Below are 9,867 nucleotides of genomic sequence, written 5' to 3'. Positions count from 1 at the left end.
GGGTTAGGACTCTCCGCTCTCCAGCGAGATAATTTATTTCTTTACTTAGATCAGAAGTGATAAAAAGACGCCTACCCGAGGCTGGCAACATCTGAATATTCATTATTTGGATGGTTCAGAGAAAGAACTTGCTCAAGGACAGAGCTGGAGTCTGTCAGAACTCAGATTCCTAGCCGGGACTGCCTTGCCTGAAATACAAGTCCATCCTCCCCCCCAGAAACACATCCCCGCGCTCCCCACACAGCCTGGACGCACTGTAGAGAAAGTCATGAGCAAAAAGGAGCGTAGGGAGTGAATCTGCCTTTCATCCGTCGTTTTGAGGAATATAATTGAAGACAGGGTGTGGCTGTAAGAGCCCACAGAAATTAATATAATGTCTGGATTGCTTGGAGCTTTGCTTCTGCTGTGTGGGGTTTCAGAAGGTGCCTAATGGAGACCTGGAGAGAGGGTTGAGGCTGCCTTCCCTTTCCCCTTCCCTTTCCTTTTCCCTTTCCCTTTCCCTTTCCCTTTCCCTTTCCCTCCCTTCCCCTTTCCCTTCCCCTTCCCCTTTCCCTTTCCCTTCCCTTTCCCCTTCCCCTTTCCCTGTCTTGGGGAACTGGGATGTCTCCAGAAGCCAGTCCCTGACTAACCAGACTATTTTAAAAGCAGTTTGATTTTTCCCTCACTGGGCTGTTGTGGGTGGGCGGGCAGCGTGTGGCCATGGTGGTCCCACTCTGGGCACTGCCCTGCTCCTTCCCACTGTGTCCAGGCTCCATGACCTGCACCCAGACTGGCCACTGGGCGGGCAAGCCGTGTGGGTGTTTGCTGGCCATGTGGCTCTCTGCTTTCTCCCGCTCTGAGCCACCCTCTTGTTCTGAAACATCCATCAGTCTGGGCATTTTTCCCCACCAAACTCATTTCTTTTCCTCCACTGTTGTGTTGTGTGTGTGTGTCCCTGCAGCCCAGAGCGTGGCCTTGGGGTGGAACTGTGTGTAGGGAAGGACTGTGCAAGCCTAAGACGTAGAAATGTCCCCAAAGGTTGGGACATTCACAACCTAAATGTGGGAGAGGAGGAAAGAACCGGTTTTGTGCAATGGTCCCAGCACAGAGTCGCTGCAAACGCTGTTGGCTCTGGTGGGCACTGGGGAAAAGAGGAGAAATCTGGGAGTGGAGGAATGAGTGTAAGCGCTGACACAGGGCGATGGGCAGCGCAGGAGGAGCCGGAGGATGCCCCATGTCCAAGGCTGGACCCATGGGAGCCATGGCCATCCCGTGGCACAGCCCTTGCGCAGAACTGGTTGGACTCGATGATCCCAAGGGTCTCTTCCAACCTGAATGATTCTATGATTCTATTATTCTATGATTGATTTTATGATTCTATGAACCGCAGCCCGGCTGGTCGCTCTCCACGCGCTGCTCATGGCAGCTGATAGTGTTCCCTTGTGTCAACTACAAGGAGGGTGTGCCTCATTCGGCAGAACTTTGCTTTCACAAGCGTTGCTTCAATGGTGTTTGTGCAACCACACTGGAACATGATTTTATCTTGTCACTTGTAATTACCATTAGTAATTTGCATAATAGCCATTAGGCATCACTTATTAAACGCTTCTTTGATGTGATACTGAGCCGGCTCCAGACCTCATGCTCCCATCTTTTAAATGCAGACCACGACTTTTTTCTGGGCAGTGACTCATTGGTTTATACCACCGTGTTTAGCAGAATTCCTGTAAGGCAAGAGAAACAATTATCACAATGAGTTTGGTAACAGCATGATCCTAGGTCTTAAATACGCCCGAGAGACCAGGGTGATTGCTCTGTTGCAGTTTGTTCTTGCTGACTGTTCACATCTTCAAGCTACCTCTGAGCAGTTGCGAGTGATGAAGTAGAAGTTCAGCAGAACATGGAGGTTTCTTCCTGCTGAAGCTCACAATCTGCCCTGATTCCTTTTGAGAAGGGTTTTAATTTCCTTCCAGTGTGTCTGGATGATGCCAGTGCAGTCAGACTTCCCAGAAGCATGGCTGATTATCATGGCAAAGAGGAGCGCAGGAGAATTTGTGTAGGACAGATGGGAATGGGGATGGGTGAGGGACCCACAGCCCTGTCCCTGCTGTGGGGACAGCCCGGGGAGGGAGGGGGATCATGGCTTTTGTCCAGTCCCTGCTGGCAGAGCCGTGGGGGTCAAACAGAACCTGACCAGCAGAACTGGAGCACGGGGGGGCTCCTTGTGCTCAAAGACCACCCGGTGGCACCATGGAAACGGGCAGACAGAGGTGGGGGCCAGCAGAGCCTCCCCACTGTCTTCTTTTTATCTGTATTTCATACTTGTGCTAAAAAGTCTCTTCATTTCAATACACTTTCAATATGTGGTTCATGGTGGCAATTTAAATTATGTTATTCATGTCCCGAGCTGAGAAATCTCCTGCTGATTACAGTAGGTGTTTTCTCATCTATGTAATTCTTTATAAATGTTGCACAAGCCAATAAATAAAAATACAAGCCCCAGAGATCGTTAGTGTGGGTGTGAGTGAGACTGTACCCATCTGGGTACTTTATAAGACAGACTTTTATAGAGAAATTATAGTTTGTACCTCACAGCAGAATATGCCCTACTATTAAAACCGTGTAGTGCCTGTAATCGGGTGTAATTGCTTGTGCTGCGCAGCCCTGAGCTCGTGGCCGATTTCCAGCACTGGCAATTTGCTCAACTACTTGTTTGCTCTCTGTTTCTTCGCCGATGCCTTAAACCTTGGGTATGTTCACTCCTCAGGGAGTTCCTCTGGCAGTGGTGTCATTCCCATGTCTCTGCTCTCTCTGTGGGACAGAGACTGACCTGTACTTTGCAGCACTTTGCACCCGCAGCCGCTGGTCGGGATGCTGAGACCCCCTGCTCACAGCCCGAGTGCTCATAGTTCCCCTTTTCTCCCCGGGGCTCCCACCCTTGCTGTTTTAATTTCCTCTCCTGATCTGGTACCACCAGCCTAAATCACAGAATCACAGTCTGTCTTTGAGATAATTGTCATTTGCACATTAGAAGATCGTTAGTGTGGGTGTGAGTGAGACTGTACCCATCTGGGTACTTTATAAGACAGACTTTTATAGAGAAATTATAGTTTGTACCTCACAGCAGAATATGCCCTACTATTAAAACCGTGTAGTGCCTGTAATCGGGTGTAATTGCTTGTGCTGCGCAGCCCTGAGCTCGTGGCCGATTTCCAGCACTGGCAATTTGCTCAACTACTTGTTTTCTCTCTGTTTCTTCGCCGATGCCTTAAACCTCGGGTATGTTCACTCCTCAGGGAGTTCCTCTGGCAGTGGTGTAATTCCCATGTCTCTGCTCTCTCTGTGGGACAGAGACTGCCCTGTACTTTGCAGCACTTTGCACCCACAGCCGGGATGCTGAGACCCCCTGCTCACAGCCCGAGTGCTCATAGTCCCCCTTTTCTCCCCGGGGCTCCCACCCTTGCTATTTTCATTTCCTCTCCTGATCTGGTACCACCAGCTTAAATCACAGAATCACAGTCTGTCTTTGAGATAATTGTAATTTGCACATTAGAGGAGAAAAGGAGGCAGCTCTGAGAAGCTGCACTCCCTGTGCTGGTGTGAGCGGCTGCCTACGATGTCCCAGGGCACCCCCAGTACTGTGTCCCATGCACTGCAGCCTCTGCCTTTCATTTATCTTCTCTTCCCTGTCTCTTCCTACCCTGTTTCCACAGTCATCCTCTCCCATCCCTGTCCAGGTCATAAACTCCCTGGGCAGGGAGCATCCTCCCGTGGCTGCGCAGCAGTTGGAGCTGGAGGGGCTGTCTGAGGCAGGGTCGATAGTGCTGCGACCCATGGTGGGATTAGTGCTGCAGGAATGGGAGATACAGAATGTGGTAGAGAAAGTATTTAACACAGAGCCTTGTCCGGAAGCTCATTAGAGCAATTACTGCCACGGGGCTCACTGGTGTCTGTCACTTGGGCAGAGGCTGGAGAGACCCATCCCCGGGGACGGCCCTGGTCCTTGGATCCACCAGCCCCAGTGCAGCCACTGACACGGTGTCCAGAGGTGACACAGGACAAAGGCTCAGAGCAACAAACAAAACTGTCTGCAAAACATCCCATCTTTGCTGTGATTTTTGCCAGGCATGTGGGGAAGCTTTGGCTTGTCCCACATGGTCATTGCAGAAGCGTCTGAGCCGTTTCTTCCTTTAGAAATGGACACAAAATCAGACTCATCGTATCCTCCGAGGTCTTCATGTTAGAAACCCTCACGTTAGACCTCTGCATAAGGTTAGTCGTCAAACCCCGGCCAATATTTCATTAGAGAAAGAGAAAAGGAGCTACATAATGGGGAGCAAAGATGGTGAGCCCCGTTCACAGGAGTCAGGTCCCACTGCTGGTGAGAAGGGACAGGCAGGGTCTGGAGCCTGTGCTTGCACAAGCAGCAAAACTCAGTCGTGTTCCTCAGTGCCTTTGTAATTCCTTTCTCTCTGGTAGTAAAATACCGGCATCTTTTTTTTTCCTGGCTGTTTATTGTATCTGACTTTTAAAGACGTTCTCTCCCACATATTAATTTGTCTCACCCTTTTATCTTCCCACATGTTGCCAGCTGGTTCTTCCTGTTTGCCTTTTTTAAAAAATCCATTTAGAGGTTCTTTATTTAGCATTTTCTCTGGGAATTGTTTCCCTCCACCAGAAGGGTGTGTCTGGTCCAGCAGAGCTTTGCTTTCAAAATTACTGCTTCAGGATTATTTGGGAAAACTTGTTGTTCTTGCTTTTATCCTATTACTGTGCATTCATAATTACTCAAAGGTGTTATATATTATATTATATTATATTATATTATATTATATTATATTAGCACACACCTACTTTAATGAAAACCTGATTTTCACTCAGAAGTCTCTCTCTCTCAGCAGACACTGGTCGGTCAGGCTGCCTTGAACCCCCTTCCCTACACTGTCCATCCTCCCTGAGCATCTTCTTCCTCCTCTCCTTCTACTTCAGGGCTCAGCTTATGCCTCAGCAAATGTGCCTTCCCCCAGTGTCACCAGTCCCTTTCCTCCGTCCTCTCCACCACCCTCCTGCAGGCACTGGGTTCAGCAGGAGCAGGGTGGCAGACGGGCACACTGATTATTTTTCTTTTTCCCTTGTGAGGTTTGCTTTGAGGATACAGAGGAAAGACAGATTTCTGACCAAAGGCGTATGACAAATATAACTACCTGCGTAACGATTTTTGAAATACTTGCATGTTAATTGACTTGTAGCATTTATTTCTCAGGTTCAAGGCTGTGTCAGTAGCAGCAAAGTTTTATTAGGGACAAGCTTTGGTGGTTGCCAGACGCGTGCCCGCAGAGCAGCTCAGCCCAGGGGAAACTGGGTGGTGGGATCCCAGCAGCATCAGAGGATGGGGCCAGGGGACAGCGGGGGGGACAGGAGGCAGCCCTTCTGCAAAGCCCCCTCCCACTGGTGCCGTAAGCAGGACTGAGAACTGTCGGGTTATTTTTGCCTTGCTTTTTCCAAATGGTTTGTTCTCTGCGAGGTCTCCTCGGGGGGGTGCAGTGGGGCTGGGGGGCAGCTCTCATCTCTGGGGGGACCTGCCGAGGGGGAGCCGGGAGTGTTAGTTTTTTAGGTTTTTTTTCTGCGTACCGTGCCTTTCTCTCACATCCCCATGCTCTTGTCCTGACGTTTCTTTTCCCTCTCCTCCCTCCCTTGCTTCATTTTATGGACTTGTTGAAAGACTCGTGACTGACTGACTCCCCCTGCCAGTTCCTCTGAAAGTCTTATTTAAACATATTTACTATTAGTAACTCCCCAGTGTCAAATCTATTTTCTAGGCATAAATTTATAAACGCCCCATAGCTGCATCCCCTGACGCTGCCTGATCAGTCCCCGGGCTCTACCATCAACACCATCCTGCCCCTCTTCACCACCCAGATGAGCTTGGAGACCCCTCCTTCTCCTCCTCCTTCTCAGGGGCACAGCAGGACTAAAGAAGCAGCATCTCAGGACCCCTCACCTTTCCCCTCACCCCCACAGGCAGGCTCAGGGCAGGCACGGCGGGCACAGGCCGGCCTTCATCCCACCGCTTCTTCCAGCAGACGTTGGGACTCCTCTTCCCACCGGGCCTCTGTGGAAGGAGACAGAGCTGGTCACCAAAGCCCCAACATCCCCACACGGAGATCTGCCCCTGGACCCCGAGCTGCTCTCCTTGGTTTAGCTGTGTCTCTTCCCTCACTATTGGCCATTTCCCCTTCCAACCACGAGGGTCATTAAGGGCAACAATTAGCACATCCTCCATCCTGCCTGCCTGTTGACAGCTACTCCTTTTCCATGGTGAAGCCCTCAGGATTACCCGAGCTCTGAGACAGCTCTGGCAGTGTCGTTTCATCCCCTGCGACGGGCATTTTGGAACAAGAACTGATTCCATGGTGAAGCCCTCAGGATTACCTGAGGCCCTGAGACGGCTCTGGCAGTGTCATTTCATCCCCTGCAATGGGCATTTTGGAACAAGAACTGATATTTCCTGTAACTAACTGAGGACAGGAGAGCCCACCTCGGGGCACCACCATCAAAACTCCCCTTTTTCCCGACTGATGGAGCCGGTGGGTGCTCGGGCTGGTTCTCTGTGTGTGCGGCCATTTAGGAGGTTACCAGCCTGCCTCACTCTTTCAAAATCCCAGGCAATGGGAGGCAAGGGAAGAGCCAACTGCTTTGCATACAAATTAATTTTCCCAAAACTTTAATTAAAATTGTTGTGTGAAACTGAAAATGTTTAGATAATTTATCTGTTTCAGTTAATTTGCCTGCCAGTCCCTGTCTAGCTGCCGCAAAGCCGATAAAACTCAGTTAACGACGGTGTTGGTCAAAGACCTTGCCCAGCTCCCAGTGAAGGGCTGTGATGCTGCTTGCCCCGGTGGCTGGGACAGCACCGGGGGCCACTCCTGGCCACCTTCACTAGCCCAAGAGGGGGCACAACCTCTGGCTTGCACTCTGGACGTTTACCAGAGCCAAATCCTCAAACACCTCGTGGTTTGCTAATAGCCCTGCCTGGTACAGGTCAGCACTGGTTCTTCACCACAACACTGCTTTTACCACTGCTGTCATGAATTTGCACGTCCCCGTGAGTGAGAGCAGAGGGGTGTGAGTGCCCCCAGTGCCCTGCGTACATGATGTCGTGCTGGCCGCCCTCCAGCAGGCAGTGGTAGGTCTGGATCTCCTGCTCCAGGCGGCATTTGACGTCCAGCAGGATCTTGTACTCCTGGTTCTGGCACTCCATCTCCGCCCGGATCTCAGCCAGGCGCTGCTCCACGCAGGAGATCTGGCTCTGTAGCTCCGCCAGGTATTTGTTGTAGCGACACTCGGTTTCCGCCAGAGACGATTCCAGGTTTTCTTTCTAAAAATGGAGAACACAAAGGTGCCTGGACATGCTGCAGGCTCGGCCCCTCGCTTACAGGCTCTGGTCCTGCAGCTTCCTAACCAGAGCTGGGGGGCAGGGGGGCTGAGGTGTAGATGACGGTGGCATCACCTACCATGGTGAGCTGGGCTTGCACGTTGATCTCCAAGGCCTGCAGCTGCCGTCTCAGCTCGGTGACCTGTTTGTTGCTTGACTCGATCTCCTGGCTGCTTGTGACAACCTCCAGGTTCACCTCCTCCACCTGCGAGGTATGAAAAGAGCACCCCTTTCCTCACCCCCCGCAGCACCTCATTGTGCAGGGGCTTCACTGCCCTGCGTGTGTGCACGCCCCGCACTCTGCCTGGCTATTCCCAAACCTAAAGCCCCCCCTCTTTATTCCATCGGGACCCTGTAACACCATGCGGTGGCCCCTCTGCCACGAACAGAAGAGCACTGAAAGTGGGCAGCACGATTAGGTGCTGAGCACATCTGTGACACAATTGCTCATATTAAAACATCTCCTGCAAGTGTCTTAATCTCTTATTTTTCCCTTTTCCCCTGAGAGGCAGAGCAGAGACAGCTCTGGGGGGGGATGTAGTACCTTGCAGGCGTACCACTGCTCAGTCTCTTTGCGGTTGCGCTCCATCAATGTTTCATACTGGCACCTCAGATCTTCCAGGATCTTCCTCAGGTCCGGGCCAGGGCAGGCGTTGACCTCCACGCTCACGTCTCCAGTCGCCTGTTTCCTCAGACAGCTCATTTCCTGCAGAGAACACGGGCACCAGATCAGTCATATCCACACTCCGTCTTCTTTTCTTCTTAATTCTCTAAGAGTCGGGGGCAATCTGACCTCCTCGTGGTTGGTCTTGAGGCAGCACATCTCCTCGGTCAGAGCCTCGCACTGGAGCTGCAGGTCGGTCTTGCAGCTGGCCAGCTGGTCCAGGACGGGGCGCAGGTTGCAAATGTCCGCGTCCACGTTTTGCCGGAGACCACATTCGGTCTCGTACCTTAAGCCACAGTCAACAAAGCAAGGTCAGCATGTCAGCGAGCCACGGCAGCCCTTGAGTTGAGTTTGTGGGGAAAAAAATTTAGGAGCAAGGTCTTCTTCGCCTCAGGCATGCGATGCTCTGACCGTGGTCAATGGCAGCAGGACAAGCAGAGTGTTAGGGCTTCCCCATCACCACCGCTCACCGCTGAGCACAGGAACCCCCCGGTCCAGCTCAGCACCCTACTCACTTCACTCTGAAGTCATCAGCAGTCATCCGGTTGTTATCAATGTTCAGAAGGATTTTGTTCGTCTCCATGGCCGCACACAGGATCTGGAAAAGAAAACGCAGGAGAGAGATTCATAGAATCATAGAATCATAGAATGGTTTGGGTTGGAAGGGACCTCAAAGATCATCGAGTTCCAACCCCCCTGCCCTGGGCAGGGACACCTCCCACTAGAGCAGGTTGCTCAAGGCCCCATCCAGCCTGGCCTTGAACCCCTCCAGGGATGGGGCAGCCACAACTTCCCTGGGCAACCTGTTCCAGTGTCTCACCACCCTCATAGCAAAAAATTTCTTCCTGAGATCTAATCTGAATCTTTTTTCTTCCAATTTAAAACCGTTTCCCCTTGTCCTACCATTACACCTCCTGGCAAAGAGTCCCTCCCTGGCTTGTGGCTTCCTCTGGCTACAGAAGGTCCTGGAGGAACCATCCCCCTGGAGTAACACAACCCACTTATTTTATAATGATTCTTGTATATTGGGATTATTAATCAGTGAGGTGGCATCACACCGGGGAAACCCACGTGCCAGGTTGGTGGAGCTGAAGCTCCAGTTCTCTGTAAACCCAGTGTCCTCCTCCCTCAAACCATCCGTTTTATATAAACTATTGCTTCATCTGCCCCTCCAGACACCTATTGCCTCTGCTGTTCGACACTGGTCTGTCCACACGTGAAAGCAAACCCCAAAGAAATACAAGAATTTTCTTGGAAAGCCGTGATTTACCTGGTTTTGCAGGTCTTCGATTTCCTTGTGAAAGCAGCTGTAGTCCCGTGGCTCGCAGCTGGGCCCTACCTTGGCGTACCACTCCCTGATCTTGCACTCCAGGTCGGCATTGTCCCCCTCCAGGAGCCGCACCTTCTCCAGGTAGGAGGCCAGGCGGTCGTTGAGGTTCTGCATCGTCGCCTTCTCATTGTTAGCGAACAAGATCCCGTCACCGCAACCAGCGCTGACCCTGGTGAAGCCACCACCGACACCCCGACCGCAGATGCCTCCACCGCTGAATCCGAGGGTGGAACAAGCCCTTTGGGCAGCTCCAAAGCTCCCACCGGCGGCACTGCCGGCGCTCAGCTGCTTCCCGAGGAACCCCTCTCCTAAACTGCCACCGGAGAAGTTGCCGACTCCACCAGCCAGGTCGTAGGCAGCGTGTCTCCCCGAGGAGGCGGAGGAGACCTTCCTGGCACTGCCGGCCGCGGAGCTGCCCTGGGAGCAGGTGGTGACGACCTGCCTGACGGCACAGCTCAT

General features: G+C 52.0%; 1 protein-coding gene across 1 annotated transcript; it reads right to left on the bottom strand.

The window, feature by feature from the left end:
- Nucleotides 1-7,021: 7,021 nt before the first annotated feature.
- On the bottom strand, nucleotides 7,022-9,867 carry LOC106898024 (keratin, type I cytoskeletal 19-like). The gene is made up of 6 exons (XM_014959080.1): nucleotides 9,349-9,867; nucleotides 8,594-8,676; nucleotides 8,208-8,364; nucleotides 7,959-8,120; nucleotides 7,494-7,619; nucleotides 7,022-7,357 (listed from the first exon to the last, which is right to left on the bottom strand). The coding sequence occupies exons 1-6, from the start codon at nucleotides 9,865-9,867 to the stop codon at nucleotides 7,022-7,024; spliced, it is 1,383 nt and encodes a 460-aa protein (XP_014814566.1).

This window comes from Calidris pugnax, unplaced genomic scaffold, assembly GCF_001431845.1.
Source record: "Calidris pugnax isolate Ruff unplaced genomic scaffold, ASM143184v1 scaffold341, whole genome shotgun sequence".
NCBI classification, from domain to species: Eukaryota; Metazoa; Chordata; class Aves; order Charadriiformes; family Scolopacidae; genus Calidris; species Calidris pugnax.
The sequence above is the reverse complement of the archived record's forward strand: the minus strand, read 5'-3'. Positions and strand labels throughout refer to the sequence as shown.

Bases quoted from the DNA above. Each gene is read 5' to 3' on its own strand.
- LOC106898024 (XM_014959080.1), bottom strand. From the start codon at position 9,867: ATGAGCTGTGCCGTCAGGCAGGTCGTCACCACCTGCTCCCAGGGCAGC. The intron at 8,365-8,593 runs GTGAGTAGGGTG...CTGTGGCTTAAG, and splicing joins GCTGATGACTTCAGAGTGAA to GTACGAGACCGAATGTGGTC. The intron at 7,358-7,493 runs GTAGGTGATGCC...CTCCATTTTTAG, and splicing joins TGCAAGCCCAGCTCACCATG to AAAGAAAACCTGGAATCGTC.